This window comes from Trichechus manatus, unplaced genomic scaffold (assembly GCF_000243295.1).
Source record: "Trichechus manatus latirostris isolate Lorelei unplaced genomic scaffold, TriManLat1.0 scaffold00022, whole genome shotgun sequence".
Lineage (NCBI taxonomy): Eukaryota > Metazoa > Chordata > Mammalia > Sirenia > Trichechidae > Trichechus > Trichechus manatus.
In genome coordinates this window covers 17,328,339-17,348,780 of record NW_004443958.1, presented here as the reverse complement: position 1 = coordinate 17,348,780, position 20,442 = coordinate 17,328,339, and the positions used below count along the sequence as shown (strand labels likewise).

The following is a 20,442-nucleotide window of genomic DNA, read 5'->3' as shown; positions in this document are numbered from 1 at the left end:
TGAGGGCATTAGTAACAAATTATGAAGCTAATGCCCTCATTTTGTCTAGCTACAGAAAGGAATAGAATGTAACAGTTAAAATCATATACTGCTAATAAAGAATTTTTAATAACACAGCAAGTTCTCTTCTTAAAACATTTTATAGGTAAAAACAGGATAAAAGCTATGTCTATAGAAAATATATAGAAAAACCGAGAAGGAATATATCAAAATATTTTAAATGGCTACATTGAAATGATAGATTTGTGGAAAAGTTTTCTTTTAACTCTGTACTTTCTAATTTTCTATAATCTGTGTTTCTAGTTTGTTTTTGTTCGTTTGTTTTAATTCTGGATTAGTTTGGCCATCCTGTCCCTGCATGATTGAGGCATGAAATCATATGGATTGTGGTATGGATTCTGCCAGGCTCTAAATTTCTGTCTTTTTAAAACAGGCCGCCTGGGCCTGGGCCTGGGCCTGACCCTCACCCTCGGTCCTTCATGCCAGGTGCTCACGTAGATCCGTTCTCCTCACGGTGGCAGTGTCTCCTTCCGCTGACTGACGGGGAAGAGCAGCCCTTCCCTCCTTGTGTTCTGTTCCACTGAGTCCCCTCTTTGTGATTGCTCCCTCAGTGGCACTAAGGAAGACGGAAACCAGCCATCATCTCTCCCTAGACAAAGCCAACGTCCCACCCGAAATCTTCCAGAAATCATCCCAGTTGGCAGAGTTACCCCAGAAGCCACCACCTGGAGACCTGCCCCCAAAGCCCACAGAACTGGCCCCCAAGCCCCAAATTGCAGATTTGCCACCTAAGCCAGGAGAACTGCCCCCCAAGCCACAGCTGGGTGACCTGCCACCCAAACCCCAGCTCTCAGACTTACCTCCCAAGCCACAGATGAAGGACCTGCCCCCCAAGCCACAGCTGGGAGACCTGCTAGCAAAATCCCAGGTGGGAGAGGTCTCGCCCAAGGCCCAGCAGCCCTTGGACATCCCTCAGAAGTCACACCCTGTGGATCTCTCCCCAAACGTGCAGTCCAGAGACGCCCTCCAAAAGCAAGCATCCGAAGACTCCAACGACCTCACACCCACTCTGCCGGAGACGCCTGTACCACTGCCCAGAAAGATCAATACGGTGGGTGGGCACCAGTTTCCGGGTAGGAGGGTATGTGCTCAACTTAGACAAGGGAAATCAAGAGTTTGCTCTGCTAACAAGCTATACTTTGCTTTGGGTCAAGCATGTGGTGGAGTGGAGCCTAGTGGTTAAGAATCCAGAATGCTGGTTGAGACTAACAGACAGGCTTCAAGACCTGGCTTCAGTGTGAGGTATAACCCCATGACCTTGGCAAGTTATTTACCTGCTCTGAGACTCAGTTTTCCTGTATTCAAAGAAGAGCTAATACAGAAACTGAGCTCATGGACAGTTCAGTGCAGTGACAAGTGAGCAGCACTTGCTGGCATGGAGCACATACTGAGGGGCAGCTCTTACCTGGGGACCTCAGGGATGAAACCGTCCTTTCCCTCAGTCACAAGAGTGCAGTCTCCCTGTCAGGCTTCGAGCATCTTCTAAGTCAGGGCTTGACTTCCTCTTCCTGGAGGAACTGGAGGCAAATCCCAAAAAGATGCCCACAAACCCAAAATCGCATTGAAGTCTCACATTCAGTCATTTTCATGAAATGCTTTCTATTCCATAATATATCTTAATATAAAGATTACCTCTTTTCCCCCAAATCTTTTTGGAAATGAGATGCACAAGGAAGATATGTGCTATTTATTCCATAGACCACTGCACCCCTCCAGAGCACTTGCCCCCCCGCCCCAGCTTGAGGAGGACAGGTGATGGGGGGAAACCAGAAGACCTGCTGTTGTATGTGACAGCTCTGTCCCCACTCACACTTCAGTATAAAAATAATGTCAAACATCAGTACAAAAAAAGTGACAGTCAAGTGGATTCTAAGTAATGGTCGCTCCAGGTGTGTCAGAGTAGGACTCTGCCCCATAGAGTTTTCAGTGGCTTATTTTTTGGAAGCAGATATCCAGGTTTTTCTTCTGAGGCATCTCTGGGTGGACTTGAACCTCCAGCCTTTCAGTTAGCAGCCAAGCACCTTAACCATTTGCACCACCCAGGGACTCCATCAGTACTAAAGGAAAGGTAAAACAATCAAGCCCACTCTCCCATGGAGTGGAGCCCGCCATGTTTAGTGTGGTGGATGCTTTTAATAATCCAGAGGGAAACCTTCCGTGTCTCCCAAGCACCATGGATGGCCTCACCAGCAAAACGTAAGCAACTCATGCTACTTGCTTTCCAGTTGCTTTGGTATCTCATTAAATCCTCCCTGCTATAAATGACACCCCATCGTGGGCCTTCTCGGCTGCCCCCAAGGTCCCAGCTGAGAAGATTGAAACCACTGCCGTGGTTCAGCCAGGCCCCTCGACCCCACCACACAGGTCGCAGAAGGGAGCTACAAAGAGTAGCCAGGATCATTGGGTGACAAAGGGAGACACCAGGGACTTGACCTGAAACATTTACGGAGACAGCTGGCTTTTTATTACTGTTTAACTAGCTGGCTGCTAAAACGTCCCTTAGGAGGTGCTTTCTCCATTTTCAATCTTCTTGTCTGCCAAGAACAGGAAGGCCAAAGAATAAAAACCCAACTCAAAACTGACCAAAAATTGAAACTTTTTTGGGAACTGCATAGCATCCCGTGAATCTTTCCCACCCCAGGCTGATCCTGCTGTGTTCAACCAGCATGTTCCGACATAGTCATTTGTATGAAGGAACAGAGAAATGTGTTTATGCTTCACAGTATGCAGAAGCTGCACATTTTGCTTTACATCATGTTTCCCAAAAACATTTTTAGACTCTGCTGTCACCGCTGCAAGCTGATGTTGTGGGTGGGGGAGGGCAGTGGCTTCATGGTTTTTGGGGAAGCCTAATTTTGATCCCTTCCCATGCTGTTTGCTCTCTGATGAAAGTAACTCAGTGATGCCTGCCCTCTGCCACGGGACACTATGCTGACACGAGAGGAAGAGAAAGGGACGGTCGCGTCTTGAGAGCACAAACAGCGCCACATTTTTCTCCCCCTTTCACAGTTGAGGAAAACTGAGGTGCAGCGAGTTTTAAGTCATGACCCCACGTCTCCCAGCTCGTAAACGGAAGAACCCCGTGTCCTTGTTCCCTTTCCGTCTGTTCTTTCAGCTGAAACCCAACTTCTTTATTTAAGGGGAAAAATAAAGTGAGGCGTGTGAAGACCATTTATGACTGCCAGGCAGACAATGACGACGAGCTGACGTTCATCGAGGGAGAGGTGATCATCGTCACGGGCGAGGAGGACCAGGAGTGGTGGGTACGTACCAACGTGCTTCACGCGCCCATCCGTGGATGCAGTGAGACCGATCTCACTGAGGTCATCAGAAAATGTTCGCAGGAAGCCACGGCTTAAAGGCTTATGCAGCAGGCAGTAAAATGCCATCGGCCGCCCTCAACCTCAAACTTTCACAGTATCCTTTCCCCCAAAGCAATTGGAAAACAAGTGCTCCATGCACAGCAGCCCTTTCCATACACATACATGCTTATGTGTCTGTGCGTATATATATACACACACATACATGTGTGTATACACTCATAGACCCACATGCATATACATACGTGTGTGGGTATCTGCTCAAACCCCCCCCACACACAGTAAAACCTGTAAAAGTCAGAACCTGCGTAAGAGAAGGAAACCTGTCAGAGAAGGAAAACTCAGAGGTGAAAAACTTGCGAGACCCAGAAAAGCAAGGCAGTCTCCCATCGAGTTCCAGCTCTCACAGGTTTCACTGTACGTGTGTGTACACACAAATGTGTGTGTATACCTGGGAACCCGTTGCCGTCAAGTCAGTTCCGACTCATAGCGACCCCGTAGGATAGAGTAGAACTGCCCCATAGGGCTTCCAAGGAGCGACTGGTGGATTCGAACTGCCAACTGGTTAGGAACCTTAACGCTTAACCACTACGCCATCAGGGCTGTGTGTGTGTGTGTGTTTTTGTTTTTTTGTTTTTCTAACGTGAGCCCACAACAAGCCAGGAAGAAGGGATTTTTAGGCCCTATCTTAAAGAGAAGAGCTTAGTGAGATTTGTCTAAGGGCACCCACTTAGAAAGGCCCCATGGTACAGAGCATGGACTCTGGAGCCAGGAACCTTTGTGAGAAACGTGGGTGGGTGATTCCACCCCTCTGGGCCCCTGTCCCTTCATCGATAAAATGAGGATGATAAGAAGTTCTCCCTCGGGGCTGCTGCTGTGCAGTGAGCGAGCCCCGCGTGAGTGTGCTGAGCGTGTTGTCGGTTCTGTGTGTGGTCGCTGTCCTGCTGGTCTGTAGTTGATCATTGGCAGAGTCCACCCAGGGAGGTGAAGGGTGAGCAGGGCCCCCCGACCCCCAGCCCGGCCCAGGGACTGCGTGCCGCCTCCTGCTTGACGACTCTGTTCCCTTGCAGATTGGGCACATCGAAGGACAGCCTGAGAGGAAGGGGGTCTTCCCCGTGTCCTTCGTGCACATCCTGTCTGACTAGCAGGAAGCAGTCCTTCCCGATTGTCCACATCCTTCCTGCAGACGCCGCCTCCATGCCACCCCATGCACCACGTGTATATAGCTGCTGTTACAGAACCCCAAACTCACGCAAGGGCCACCTCCGGAGGTGAACGTAGTATGTGTGTAAATATCCTGTGGTATTCTGCCTTTGCCAGTATTACGGTAGCCTTGGAACCCGGCGCGCCTTACCGGTTTGCCAAAGCCATGCTTGGCATCTAGCACTTACGTCTCTCTCTATGCTGTTTCACAAGCAGACAAACAGGAGTATACAAACTGCTGGCTTTGCAAGTAGAAGTGGTCGCCAGCAACCATTGAAAGGCCTAGAATTGACTGTTCCTAACAGTGCAGTATTCTCAGTTGTGTTACTGAAAATGCAACATTAGCAAAGAGGTGGGTTCTGTTTTCCAGGTGAAACTTTGAGCTCCATGACAGACCAGCCTGTAGTTATCTGCGTACACAGTTTACAGCTCCAAACACCAACTTTGGTATTTATTACAGAGAAGTGCTCAGTTCAAAGTAAATGTTATTCCTTCAGCAAAACAGTCACTGACCCAGAACCCTTGGTGGCATTTTACAGTGCACACGCCCTCATGCAAGTGTAGACGAGCGGATTTCTCCTGTCTTACAGTGAGTGCCCACCCCTGAGATATTACCTCATTATGCAGAAATAACATGTCCTTCATGACTATTTTGACAAAAGTTTCAAACACATTTGATGAAGTTTAACTTTCAGGAACCAAGACCGCCAGAAAACATTAGGCTTTGCTCTATGCATGCGTTAGAAGCTTACCCGAAACCTGCCTTTTATAAAGGAATAGTACGGATCGGTGGACTGTACGTTTTTTAAACTTGATTGCCATTAAAGCAGAAACTATAAGGTTGCAGCAGTATGTGTTTCTAGTCAGTCGTTTGGCTTCCTCCAGAGTCTGAATTGACATAGCGGGTTAGGAAGAAGCGTCCCTCAACTGTGGCAGAGTATACAAGGAGTCCATTTTAAATTATTTTCTTAGTTTTGTTCTTCAATAAACTTAAACTTTTAGAAGATTATTCAAGAAGACGAAGAATTTAAAATGCAGCCTTTCTCACGGTTTCCCCATTATGGAACCCAGGTGCTGGAACCAACCCTTTGCCCCATGATCTTTATTACACCACATTTGTAGATATCCTTTCCAATCTTGAGCTCTCGCCAACATACATGTTACCTTCGAGTCAGTTCATAACCCAGTTTCTGAACGCTGCTGTGAATTGCACTGTGAACAGACACGCTTCCTGCCATTAGTCTCTCCCTCTCGTCCTTCTGTTCGTCCGGCCGCGTCCATCAGACCATTGAGCTCATAGTGAGTGTTACAGTCTTGTCACATCCGTTTGAACTCTGGGAAAGGATACAGTAGTTGCACTCCACGGTCAGTGGGACTGTTCTGATTCCGAGGCTCATGTGTGGTTCTGGCGTTACATTTGCTTACACACTACCTTGGCAACAGCACAGAAAACTCCCATTTTTAAGCAGATAGTCTTGGCAATGAGGGAGACTCGTTCATTTCACAGAAGCACAACTCCCAGCCACACACCCTTAGGAAAGGCCCTCTTTCATAGAGTCAGAGTGCTCGGTGAATAGGAATTTAGTTCTGCTTAAGTGAATACCATGAAAACCTTGACTCAACCAGCTAATAAGTAACCCTTGCATGACACCCCTGCCAAGTATTTTATCAGCTGTTGTTGGAAAGTGACTGTCAGCGGTCGCTTCATTGGGGTCAGGGCAGGCGGAGTGGACGTGCGGGTGGGTGACCAGCACTGAGGCCACCCTCGGCACCTAAGTCACACAGGTGTCCCAACAGGAAGTCAGGGCTGAGGTGACTTGGTGTCCCACCTCATTCAGTCACATGTTTTAAGCTACATCAAAGAACTACTCATTTTTGTGGTCTAGACTCTTTTCAACTGATCTCCACATAAACTGGTTTAAAAAAAAAACCATTAAACTGTGTGTAAAATTACATGGAGTCAGTGTCTTACTATTTTTTCCCTTGAGCGGCACAACTTACACAAACACGTTTTTTGAATCTCCCTCCTTTTTTTTCTGGTTTTGTTTTCGTTTTCCATCAGGAATTTGAGTTCTCTCTAATCCAGCTTACTGTGGGACATAGGAAAAGTAGGTAGAGATACCTTTGGTGATCTTGGTTGAGTTTAAATCCAATATTGTTCTTAAACTCAGTGAGCCACTATCCGCAATTTTGTATATGATATAGTATTTTGAAGGTATGGAACCTTATGGAAAAAAAAAAAAAGCTAATTAGTTCTTTTTTCTTTCCCCCAGAGGGGAGTGTCATGTTCTGCAAATAGTGTGTGTCTTATTTTACTGTTGAACAGCAATTGCTATTTATTTTTTTATTGCCTAGAACTTCAATGTGTTGTATAGGAACCCCACGGTGCCACGAGTTAAGTTCCGAATTCTCCTCTGGATATTCAGCTCAGCCATCAGTACGCTTGTCATTTCACATGTATTTAATGTGACAGTTTTTCAGTACTGTATGTGTTCATTTCTACTTTTTTTAATATTTAAAACTGCTTTTAAATAAACATACTCTCAGTTGATCCCAAACACCTGAGCTCAGGCCCTTTTGTGAGTTGTCGGCTGCTGTTCTGACGCAACAGAGACTTCCTTTAGTTGCCTCGGGTGTAGGTAACACAGGTCGTTCCAAGTCCTTTGGAGACAGTAAATGTCCAGCACTTTGCTCAGCATTTTGGTCCCCTCCCACCCCCACCCCCAGCACCCACTTCACTCCTATTCACATGACAGGGCGGGAAGAAGGGGGAGGGCTCACCTGCGTGTGGTGGGATTACATGGGAAGACGTCAGTACACAGGCTGCATAGACTGGGTGCTGGGTACACGTTTGCTGTCATCATGTAGCTGGCACCATGGTCCCACCACCAAAGTCGGGCAATTTGCCTGCACTCTCTTGTTGAGTCTTCAACGACCCAGTGGAAAACATCAGCCAGTGAAGACCCTGTGGATCACAGTGGTTCAGTCCACAACCGGTCTTGGGGATGGAGATGGGGTAGGACTGGGCAGCATTTCCTTTTGTTGTGCACAGGGCCACCAGGTGTCAAGGGCCAGCTGGGTGGCAGCTAACAACCAGGGAATTCGGGGCTAATGGGCTTCCTGCCCTACAGGAGTGCCCAGGTGTGGATGCGCCACTCCCACACGTGGTAGGCTGAACAGACAAGCCTGGCCTGGCCTGGCTTGTAAAGCCAGCAGCCTGGGGCGGCTGCACCCCTCACACCTGAGGAGCCTGGGCCTGTCTGGGACCTCAGACTGCTGGGCGGTTTTCAGCCAGGACCCAAACAAAAAAATCTCCCTTCCTTGCCTGGGTTCCATCTCAGGCCCACTGGGCTTTTGTGATCTTTGGGAGCGTCCCTTTCTGGGTGATCTCCATGCCCAGCTGCAGCACCTTCTCCCAATCCTGGTAAACCTCATCATCCTCACAGCACCCCGACCTGCTCTCCGGGTAAAGGGCACCATGCTAATCACCTGGGACTCCCCTTGCTCTCGTCCCAGAGCCAGTCAGTAACTGAGTCTTGCAAATTACCTCCCAACAACCTCTCGTATCCACCTTCCTCCTTCCACCCCTTGTACCTCAGCTAATGGACGCTTCATCTCTCGCCTGCGTGGATACAAAGGCTTCCTGAAGGATCTGCCTGCCTTAGGCCCTGCTCCTTTGAATGCATCCTTGTAGTGACCTAAAATAACAAACCTAATCATGTCCCTCACCTGCTTAAAAAAAGGAATCATCCTGGGCCCGTATCCAAGTCCACCTGAAGCCAGCTCCAGTGGCCGCCGGATCAAAGCATCAGCTCTTCTGCTGTTGATGCAGCAAAGGCTGCTCCAGCCAAGAACAAACCTGTTCACGTCTCTAACGGATTGAGATGATGACAGGGCTAAACTTGAGAGTGCATCCAGCGGGCCAGGCATTGTTCTAACTGCATCACGTTTGTGGCAGCAGATCCTATGCCCCATTGTCCCTCAGCTAGTCGCGGCGCACAGATGGCTGCACACCTGGGAAGAGGCAGGGCCAGGATCTGAACCCAGGCCACCTGACTGCAGAAACCATGTTCCTTATACTCACGGCCACCTCCTAACGGGTCTGCTGCTTTGGTCACTCCTCCTGACTTGGCAGATCTAGGGACTAACGCAGCTGCTTCGCACTAAGGAAGCCATCTTGTTTCCTTCTCCTGTGTTCCTCTATTCACCTATTCCTTGGGCACCTGTGATGTCCCAGGTACCGTCCTAAGTGCTTACCCCTAAAGGGAAGACTGGCCAAAAAACAGACATGCAGTGTCAGAGAGTGATAGATGCTAAGGAGAAATAACGCAGGATCAGGACGGAATCTGGGAGCTGGCACTTGAGCCGTGACTCCTTGAAGTAAGGAGATAAGCCAGTGGCTATCGGGTAAGTATTCCAGGCAGGAGGAGCAGCAAGCAAGGACAGAGGCCCCAAGGCAGCAAAATGGCAGGGGTGTTCCAGAAAGAAGGCGGCAGCTGCTAGTGAGACAAATGACATGAGCAGGGGGCAGGTGGGTATCCCGATGGGAACACAGGTAGTTGGAAACAAACATAAAAACCAAACCCATAGGATTTCCAAAGCTGTTTAGGGAAACAGACTGCCACTTCTTCCTTCCACGGAGAAGCTGGTAGATTCGAACCACTAACCATCTGGTTAAGCATCCAAGCACTTGGCCACTGCGCTGTCAGGGCTCCTTAGGTAGTCAGGAGCCAGACACAGAGCCTGTGAGGTCATGCAAGGACATTAGTGATCCAGTGGAGGGCTTGGAGCCCTGGTGGCACAGTGGTTAAGACCTCGGCAGCTAACCAGAGGGTGGGCAGTTTGCATCCACTGGCCACTCCTTGGAAACCCAGTGTGGCAGTTCTACTCTGCCCTGTAGGGTTGCTATGGGTCAGAATGGACTCCGTGACAAGGGTTTGGTTTTATGTGTAGAAGGTTTGGAGCAGGGGAGTCATGCAATGTGATGCTTGTTTTAAAACTGCTCTAGAGCTGTGTGGATGTAGTGGGGCAAGAGTGAAACGGAGGCAGGTTGGGAGGCTGCTGTGATGATCCCGGCCAGAGGAGGCGACGGCTGGGCTAGCGCGGTCAAAATGGAGCTGGTGCAACCTGGTTGTTCCGGCTGATCTAGGAGAGAGAGAAGCAATGCCAGAGAAAAGAGAACTTCAGAGCAAGGGCCTTGGGGAGAGGTGGGATCAGGTGCACTGAGGAGGGCTGGCCTTGACGGGCATGCCCTGTTCACCACAGGAACTTGAAACGCCCCCTGGGCTCGAAGACAGGTAGGAAGGGAGTGCTGGGAAAGTGGGGGTGTTCTCTTCTGGTGGCTTCTCTGTCTTGGTGCACTAACGAGCGAGGTCATAGACCAGGTGAGGACAAGGTGGGAAGGTAAGGGTGTCACATCCCTGGGCGGGGAGGAGGCAGGTGTGAAAGGTGGGAAGGTAAGGGTGTCACATCCCTGAGGGGAGAGGAGTGAGGTGTGGAAAGTGGGAAGGTAAGGGTGTCGCATCCCTGGAGGGGAGAGGAGTGAGGTGTGGTAAGACTAGGGGGCAGCGCTGTTGACCCCATCGGTGCGTGCTCCCAATGTGAAGAGAGATCATCGGGGTGCTGCTGTGTTTCCCAGCACACTCAGCTGCTCAGGGCCGCTCACGGTGACGGTGACAGGAGTTCAGTGTAGCCAGGGCTGTGGTCCTGCCCTGGTGAGTGCAGTAAGTGGGGAGAGGGCCGGGGAGGGTGCTGGTGTGTATGATGGCTCCTGGAATTTAAACTGGGTCAGGAGGGAAATGAGGATCTGACATGCAGTAGGGATGAGGGTTAAGTCAACTAAATCATGTTACCTTACACTTAAACATCTGAGGCTCATCCATTCCACAACATTCCCCTTGTGCCGAGACGTTGCTAGGCCTGTGGCTGCAAAGACAACCCCTACACCCTCTGCGCTTGAGAAGGTGACAGGCATGAAAGGGGCACCAGAGCCACCTTGCGGGAAGGTTTCTAGAGGAAGAGGCGGGAGTTCATCCTAAAGTCTTCCATGGATTTAGCAGGTGACGGCAGAAAGCAGATGAGCACATGCAAAGGCAGCTGGTACAGAGCATAACGCTTCAGAAATGGTTGGAGCAGAGAGCAGAGGTGGGCAGGCCAGGAGGAAGAAAATGGTGGACCGAAGAGACAGACGAGGCCCACCCGCAAAGAAATCTGAGTGCTTGGTCCCCTCCCTCCACTTAAAGACAGCTTCTAATACTAATAACAGCCAACTTTTATTGAGCGCTTAATGTGAGCTAGGCATCATGCCGAGCGCTTTATAAACCAGTTGCTGTCAGGTCAGTTCCAGCTCACCATGACCCCATGTGTGTCAGAGTAGAACTGTGCTCCGTAGGGTTTTCAGTGGTTGGTTTTCTTCCAAGGTCCCTCTGGGTGGGCTCAAACTTCCAACCTTTCAGGTAGCAGCCAAGCACATTAACCGTTTGCACCACCCAGGGACTCCAAGTGCCTTATAAGGGTTATCAGATTTACCTCAGCAACACTATGAAGTGGGAACCACTGGTTTTCCATCGCATGGGATTAGGAGACTGCTTAGGTCAACCGGGAATTTGCCCAAAGTCAAGTCACGGATGAAGGGTGGTGGCAGGATTTGAACCTGATGTCAGTGCCCAGGCTGCTCCTGCCTGTGATCCTATGCTGCCTCTTTGCTGCTACTGTGTCCCCTCGGTGCCCTTTCAGAAGGGAAACTGAGTCAAAGCTGGCTTTCCCCAGTCCTCTACCAACAGGTCAGGGAGCCCTGATGGCGCAATGGTTAAGCATTCGGTTGGCGGTTTGAACTCCCCCAGTGACTCTGAGGGAGAAAAGACCTGGCAATCTGCTCCGATAAAGATTACATCCTAGGAAACCCTATGAGGCAGTTCTCCTCTGTCACATGGGGTCGCTAGGAGTCAAAATCGACTTGATGGCACCCAACAACAACTCCCGACAGGTCAGCCAGCCAGGGAAGCCTCAACCATGATATGAAGCGAAATGTTGCCACCTCAAAGCAGGGTCCGGCAGTGAGTGTTTTCTGGATAGCTGCTCTAGGATGGGGAGCCCGAGGCGGAGCTGGCCCGCGGGGTGGCCTGGGGCATGTGCAGTGTGACCTGGGAGGAAGTGCTGAGGGAGCACGCAAACCTGGAAACACTTAGCTTCTGAAGCAGGAATCACAGCTCAGATAAACACAGCTGTCTTGCAAAAATCTGGCCGCAGAGCAAACCCTAGCATGAGACACAGAGGCCAAAACATTGCCCTTCTGCAGAGCTGCCAGGAGGAAGATTTGTTTGTGCTTCATGCGTGTGTAGACAGAAGTTAGGACCTCACTTCATGTTCCAGGCAGATCCGAGGACAACAGACACCAGGTGCAAGATGGCGGGTTCTCCGAGATCGGCCAGCCTCACCAGGTGCTCAGTGTTCAAATTCGATCCTGGGGCCTCATCCAGAGACTGCGTCAGTAGGGCTTGGGAGTGGCCCAGGAATCTGTATTTAGCCAGCATCGCCTGGCGATTCCAAGGCACACCAGGAGACACCAATCTCCTGGGCCACCACACAGCCCCTGAGATTCTGGAATTGACACCAAGCGGGGATTACCAGGAGTCCTCAACCTCCGTACAGGCCCCTTCTGATACAGAGAGGACTGTCATCGGGGAAATGCAGCAACAATGTTCCTGCTCTGCTAAGGTGCACAGAACTTGGAATTTGGCAGGCGTAGTTCACAGCCTGCCTCTGCCACTTAGCAAACGTGTTCGACAGATGTGATGGTTAATATCGTGTCAGCTTGGCTATGCTGTGGTTCTCGGTGATTTGGCAGACACTGGACTAGGTGCTCTTCCATAATGTAATATAACACCTTCCATGATACGGTCTGGTGTGCGTAGTCAATCGCTTAAAAGGGGAGTTTCCTTGTGGGTGTCCCTCTCTCTCTCTGTCTCTCTCTCTCTCCCCTGGCTGAGCAGACCACAGCCGTTCATTACGTGGCACCAGAGGGACAAGGGGTTGGAGAAGGTTCAGAGCTTGGGCTCTGGAACCAGAAAAACAGGAGCACTGAGCCTTGATCTGTCCAAACCCCAGTGCCTTCCTCTGCTGAACAAGAGAACAGTGGTCTTCAGTTCCAGTTGCCATCCAGTCGATGCCGACTCATGGTGATCCCATGTCTGTCAAAGTAGAACTGGGGTTTTCACTGGCTCCGTAGGGTTTTCGGTGGCTGATTTTTCAGAAGTAGATCACCAGGCTTTTCTTCTGAGGCACCTCTGGGTGGACTTGAACCTCCTACCTTGTGGTTAGTGCCAAGTGCTTTAACCATTGCACTACCCAGGAACTCCTGTCATAGCATTTTGTTGTTTTGTGCCATTAAGTTGATTCTAACTCATGACGACGGCCCTGTGGTACAGAGGAGAACTGCCTCATAGGGTTTCATAGGCTGCAATCTTTACGGAAGGAGCCCTGGTGATGTGGTTAAGCACTCGGCTGATAACTGAAAGATCAGTGCTTCGAACCCACCAGCCTCTCGGCAGGAGAAAGATGTGGCAATCTGCTTCTATAAAGATTACAGGCTTGGAAACTCTGTCGGGCAGTTCTCCTCTGTCCTGTAGGGTCTCTATGAGTCACAATCGACTCAACGGCAATGGGTTTGGTTTTTCGGTTTTCTCTTTATGGGAGCAGATCGCCAGGTGTTTTTCTCCCATGCAGCCACTGGTGGGTTCGAACCACCCAACTGTCAGTTAGCAGCCCAGCAGTTAACCGTTGCACCACCAAGGTATCATAGAATTATCCTAGGAGTTAAATGAAATAATAAGGTGTTACATAAGAAGTGGTTAGCCCTGTGTCTGACTGGCATTAGCACAAAACAACTATTAGCGCCCACCGCCTGAAAACTGGCAAAAACTTTGAACTCAAGCAAGAAATTAGAGACACCAGTCTACTCCAAAGCTTGACACACAGTTGGTGATCACTAAGTATTCCTTGAGTGAGTGAGTGTATGAAGCCTCCTGGCAAAAGCAACTAGAAGAGCACCCGCTGGGGGTCACATTAGCTGCTCTCCCTTCAAAAGCATGGGGAGCCCCCACGCCCAGCCGAAGGTCAAAGCCGGGAGCCTCTGATCGCATTTGCTCTACACGCTTATCCAGCGTTTTGCTGACTCCCACCCAGTAAACAGGCTGCTGGACAATGGGCCCCTTTTTATGGTGCATTAAACTGCAGAACAAAGACCCACAGCGTACATTGTCTGAATGTGCAAGCTTGGTTCCTGCTCGTCTGTAACCATGCAGAGAACTCAGACACCAGTCGACTTCTTCCCTATCTGAAGCTCATTTTATGGCTTTGTCACCTTAACTAAGCTCTAGGGCTGAAGGAGCAGCAAGCGCACCCTGACTAGTCCCCGCAGCCTTGGGTTTATGTTCCCACCCAAGGTCAAGACCTCATCTGGTCTACACCAAAGTGGAAGATGCCCCGGTGGTGACCCAGCACTTGTCCCTTCTCTGCTCCCAGGCTGTAGGCTTGCAAGGAGAGGGGAAGTTAAGGGAGTGGGGCAGGAGGCAGAGCATAGGGACAGAGTCAAAGTGAAGCCCACTGAGAATCTACCAAGGAGCCAACAATTCAGAAAAGGAGGGTGAGAATGGTTGCACAATTAAAAAATGCAATCAATGTCACTAACTTGTACATGTAGAAACGGTTGCACTGGTGTATGTTTTGCTGTGTATATTAACAACAACAACAAAATAAAATAAAATTTAGAAAGAAAGGAAAAAAAGAGAGTCTACTAAGGAGCCCTGGCGATGCAATGATTAAAGCTCACGGCTGCTAATGGAAAGGTCAAAGGTCAGTAGCTAGAACCCACCCAGTGGTTCTGTGGGAGAAAGACCTGGCAATCTCCCGTAAAGATTATAGCCTACAAAACCCTATGGGGCAGTTCTCCTCTGTCATATGGGGTCACTATGAGTCAAAATCGATTCAGGGGCTCCCAAGAAGAAAAATCTACTAAAGCTCAGAGTTTCTTCAATCAATGGTGGTGGGAAAATTGGACTTCCACATGCAAAAAAATGAAATAGGACCCATGCCTCACGTCATACACAAAAACAAATTCAAAATGGAATAACGACCTAAATGTGGAAACTAAAACCATAAAATTCTCAGAAGATCAAGCAGAGGTAACGCTGTCGGGTCTAGCTTTCAACAATGGATTATCTAATAAAAGCACAAACAGCAAAAGACAAATAGATGGGACCTCATCAAATTAAAAACTTGTTCGTCAAAAGACTTTACCATAAAAGTGAAGAGAGAAGTGTCTTAGTTATCTAATGCTGCTATAACAGAAATACCACCAGTGGATGGCTTTAACAAACAGAATTTTATTCTCTCATAGTCTAGTAGGGTAGAAGTTTGAATTCAGGGTGCCAGCTCCAGGGGAAGACTTTCTCTCTGATGGCTCTGGGGAAAGGTCCTTGTCATTAATCTTCCCCTGATCTAGGAGCTTCTCAGGGCAGGGACCCCAGGTCAAAAGGACGCGCTCTCCTCCCGGTGCTACTTTCTTGGTGGTATGAGGTCCCCTGTCTCTCTGCTCACTTCTCTCTGTCTATCTGAAAAGAGATTGACTCAAGATACAACCCAGTCTTGTAGATTTGAGTCCTACCTCCATGAACAACTGCCTGCTTTGCCATGAGACCAGAAGAACTGGATGGTGCCTGGCTACCATCACTAAACATTTTAATGAAAGATCCCATAGAAGAATCCTGAGCAAAGGGAGGAAAATGTAGATCAGAATTTCAAATTCTCATGGACTCTAGACTTTCTGGAGCCCTGGAGGGTAGATGAACCCCTGAAACTATTGCCCTGAGATAATCTTTAAACCTTAAACCAAAAATATCCCCTAAAGTCTTCTTGAAACAAAATAGTTTAGCTTAACTAGTTAAAAAGGTCCGCCTTGAGCATTATGTTCTTTCAAGAACTATCTATATGGGATCAAACTTGAAAGATAGGAACCTTAGGGAGCAGTGAGTTTATATTAATGACGGAAGAACAACTCAGAAAAGGAGTGTGAGAATGATTACACAACTCGGAGAATATAATCAGTGTCACTAAATGTTACAGGTAGAAACTATTGAATTGGTGTATGTTTTGCCATGTATATTCTCAACCACAACAACAAAATAAAATTTATAAGAAAAAAAAGTTACTAAAGCTCAACAACAACAAAATAAATTAAAAGAAAAAAAAAAAAAGAATCTACTAAAGTTGAATATATGCCTTCCTCATGACCCTTGGCTCCTAGTGAAATGTGTAACTTATGTTGGCCAAAATGTATGTTCTACGTGTCCCTGGGACAGTTTATGATAGCCCAAACCTGGAAATTATCTAAATATTCATCAACAGTAGAGTGGATAAATTGTGAATTATTCACACAATGTATACAATAAAGAGAATGAACACTCTACAACCGTACACACTGTGGGTGAGTCCCACAAACACAAATATTGACTGCAAGAAGCCAGACTAAAAATAATTCACTTTTTGCTTCCACTTAATATACGAAAACGGGCAATCTATGTGGTCACAAGTCAGAGTATTGCTTACCCTTGGGTCACCACTAGAAGGGGACATAGGTTGAGAGGGGAGGCTGTTGTCTTCCTCTTTGTGCTGGTCCTACAGGTTTGTTCCATTTGTAAAAATTCATCGAACTGTACACTTCTGATATGTGCTCTTTTCTGTATGTGTGCTCTTCTCAGTGGTGTGCTGGGAAATGTTTAAGGACCAGCTCCCCTCCCTCCCCCTGCCAAAAAAAAAGAGAAAGAAAGCCCTATTTTTAGCATTGCCAATTACTATGGTGTAAACACTTCTACCCTGACTGATTATGAGCTGCCAATGTGATGTCACAGAACGTGGAGTTGGGGAAACAGACATACAATCTGTTGTTGAGAGTTGGATTGCTCCAGCAGATCACTAGTTCTGCTTCAACAAAGAGATGTTTTAAAAGTAAAGGCTGCTAAAATGCAGAAGTGAGACAAAGTATTCTTTTACAGACATGTGTTTTCATTTCTCCTGGGTATATCTGAGTGGAATTTCTGGATCATGTGGTAACTTTGTATTTGACTTTTTAAGGAGCTGCCAGACTATTTTCCAAAGTGGCTGCACTATTTGACATTCCCACCAATAGTACATGAGAGTTCTAATTCCTCCACATCTTCCACAACACTTGTTATTATCTGACTTTCTGATTCTAGCCATCCTAGTGGATGTGAAGTGGTATCTCATTGTGGTTTTTGACTTGCTTTTCCCTGATGACTGATTACATTGAGCATCTTTTCATGTGCTTATTGGCCATTTATACATCATCTTTGGAGAAATGTCTATTTATACCCTTTGCCCATTTTTTAATTGGGTTGTCTTTTTATTACTGAGTTGTACAGGTTCTTCATATATTCTAGATACAAGATCAAGTATGTGATTTGCAAACATTTTTCGCATTCTGTGGGATGCCTTTTCCTTAACACTCTTTTGAACATGATTCCCTTCTCTCTTCAGGAAGACACAACTTTTAGGAATCACAAACTCCAAAGCCTTCAAAGGCCAGGCAAGTAACCGGAATATGTGAAGTGGCCTTTGGTTTTTCTCCTGTAATACTGTTGGTTTGGCTAAACTAAGCATTTCTTTGGCCTCTGGAAGCATAGATGTGGGCTTTGGATTCATATGGACCTCTGTCTGCATGCTTCATCTCCCGTCGTAGCTGAGTGAACACGGGCAAATGACCTGACTTCTCTGACCACTAAGTTTGCTTGTCAGTGAAATGTGGTTACTACCACTGCCCTCACAAGATGGACAAGAAACAGACAACTTAGAACGTTTCAGAATAGGCCCTCCTGTATAATTTCAACACTATGGGCACATTTTACTTTGATGAATATTTTGAAAGTAAAATGTAAAACCTTGTAGACCTTGTCTTAGTTCCCTAGTGCTGCCATAACAGAAATACCACAAAGTTGTTGGCTTTATAAAACAGAAATTTATTTTCTCACAGTTCTGGAGACTCAAAGTCCAAATCAGGGTCTTGGCGGTATTGATTCTGCCATGGTTTGAATTATGTCCCCCCAAAAATGTGTCTATCAGTTTGGCTAGGCCATGATTCCTGGTACTGTGTGATTTTCCTGTATGTTGTAAACCTGCCTCTATGATGTTAATGAGGGAGGATGGGTGGCGGTTGTGTTAGTAAGGCAGGACCTGATCTACAAGACTGGATTGTGTCCTGAGGCAATCTCTTGAGATATAAAAGACAGAAGTGACCGGTGAGACACGGGGGACCTCCTACCATCAAGAAAGCAGTGCCGGGAGCAGAGCGCATCCTTTGGACCAGGGTCCCTGCGCTGAGAAGCTCCTAGTCCGGGGGAACACAGATGAGAAAGCTGGCAGAGAGAGAAAGCCTTCCCCTGGAGCTGACGCCCTGAATTTGGACTTTTAGCCTACTTTGACTATGAGGAAATCAACTTCTCTTTATTAAAACCATCCACTTGTGGTACTTCTGTTATGGCAGCATTAGATGACTAAGACAGATTCCTTCTGTGGCCGCTCTCCTAGTCGGTGGTGTCTGCCGGTGACCCATGATGTCCCTTGACGTTCCTTCCATCTCTCTTCCGCGTGTGTGTCTCTGTGTCTATTACGATCTTTGTATAACTCAGAAGTGATTAGATTTAGGACTCACCCTAAATCTAATTAGATCAGGTATGATCTAATTAGCATAGCAAAGAAAATCCTATTTCCAAACAGGATCATATCCACAGGTATAGGGCCTAGGATTTTAATACATATTTTAGGGGTCACAATTCAATCCATAACAGACCTATATTAAGGGCCCAATAAATAATGATCCTCTCCTGCTCTCTTCTATCCATGCAAAGCACCTGGCACAGCTCCCTTAGCTGCCCACCTCCAGAGCACAGTTGCTCATGACTTAATGGCACATAACTGCTTTTAGTAAAGGAAGCCAGAAAGTGCTATCTCTTAGGGGTGTGGAGAGGGAGAAAGAGCTAAATATCACTGCTTTTGCTTTTATTATTAAATCAGAGACAAACAGAAGTGTTTATCGGCCTCTTGGGCCAATAAGAAGTTTACCATCAACCGAAACCAAAAGAAGGTGTCATTTTGCCCTCTTATCTAAAGGAAACAGTCTTTCGACCTCAGGAAGGGTTTCACAGGAAGGGTCTCTCAGTCTTACCCGCAGCGTCCACTCCCACCCCGGCGGGGTGCCTAGCCCAGCGTTGTATGCCTCAGAAGCCTTTCGGCCTGGTCTGCTCTGGGGTCCACCTGGGAAGACACCCAACTGTTGGCTTCAGAAGTCAGGGTGTACAGTGGCCTGGGAGAGAGGGGCAGGGGCGGATCCGACCCTGGAGGAGCGGTCTGGTGGCCCTCAAGCCAGGCTTCCTTTAACAAACAGTCTCCTCTGGGGTCACAGACACACTGGAAAGTTGAGCTGTGAGTTTAAAAATAAAACTGTTCTAGAAGTTGCTCATCTGTGCCGCCTCGGGCCCTTGACTGTAAATCCCTCCCTTTTATGACTCAGGCTGTGAAATGCTGATACGTGATAACACAGCACCTCTGCTCAGAGAACCCTCCCGGAGGCGGCTTCCAAGGCTCAGGTACACCCAGGCCCGGCAGGTGTCTCCCTTGATGCTCCCGTATGCCCCCAGGAGAACAGGCAATCCTGAGGGCCCCAGCCCATAGCAGGTCCCCTTGTGTACCCTCACACCTCTGCCAAGTAAATCCATGGTTCTCACTGTCGAATCTCTGAGTCTTTGCTTTTCCCTCCACCTAAATGTGTGGGTCTCCACTTTGCACGTTAAAAATGCGACCCCGGCACCTTTCTCAGTGGTTTTGAGTCAGCAGGTGGGGTGGGGTGAGTGGGGCCCAGGTTCTGCACCTTTAGCAAAAACACCTGGGTGAATCTGATGTGGGTAGTCATGGACCTTCCTCTGAAAAATAAGTTCCCATATTGTCACTTCTTTTTTTCTTTCTTTTTTTAATCAAAGCATCCTGAAGTCATTAAAGGAACAAGAAGGGCATGGATGGAAATGGGTGGGGCCTGGTCTCCCCCATCTACCCCTGGGACAGCAACAGGGCCATGCCTGTCTAGTTCCCCTTAGCCCCTTCCTCAGTGTCCCACTCCTTCCCACGTCATTAGCGCCTTGGAATCTCTTCCAGCAAGTTCTAGGTCTCAGGCCACAGACCATATATTAAGCGCCTAATAGATACAGTCCCCACCACCCATCTGTCACTGTGTGTGGCTTGTGTGTTGCTGTGATGCTGGAAGCTAAGCCATCCATATTTCAAATACCAGCAGGGTCACCCATGGTGGACAGGTTTCAGCAGAGCTTCCAGACTAAGACAGACTAGGAAGAAAGGCCTGGACATGTACTTCCAAAAATTGGTCAGTGAAAATCCTATAGGTTCAATAGAATATTGTCTGATGGATTCAAACTGCCAATGATCATGGGGATGGAGCAGGACCAGGCAACTGTTGTGCATGGCGTCACCGTGAGTCGGAGCCGGCTTGACAGCAGCTAACAACAGGCACGGTCTATGTCTCCACTTCTTCATGCTCCCTCAGACCTGGGCACATAGTGGGTCCACAAATAACAACTTTAAGTGGTGGGGGGGGAGATTTATTAAAAACCTGAGCCCATCCCACCAAAATTACCCTGAGAGAAGAATGACTTGAGAATTGCAAGAAGTGGTCTTCTTCCCCATGGAACTAAAAGCCAGAAAACCAAACCGTTTCGGTCGAGTCGATTCCGACTCATAGCAACCCCATAGACTAGTAGAGGGTATTCCAAAGCAATTA

General features: G+C 48.1%; 1 protein-coding gene across 1 annotated transcript in view; it reads left to right on the top strand.

Annotated features, from left to right (window-relative positions):
* The window catches only part of ASAP1 (ArfGAP with SH3 domain, ankyrin repeat and PH domain 1), a 312,941-nt gene extending 305,800 nt beyond the window's left edge, over positions 1-7,141 (top strand). Inside the window, exons 26-28 of the mRNA XM_023728200.1 lie at positions 612-1,111; positions 3,201-3,323; positions 4,451-7,141. Coding sequence (XP_023583968.1) covers positions 612-1,111; positions 3,201-3,323; positions 4,451-4,525 — 698 coding nt within the window. The 3' untranslated portion in view covers positions 4,526-7,141. The remainder of the gene's footprint in view (positions 1-611; positions 1,112-3,200; positions 3,324-4,450) is intronic.
* Positions 7,142-20,442: the final 13,301 nt, after the last annotated feature.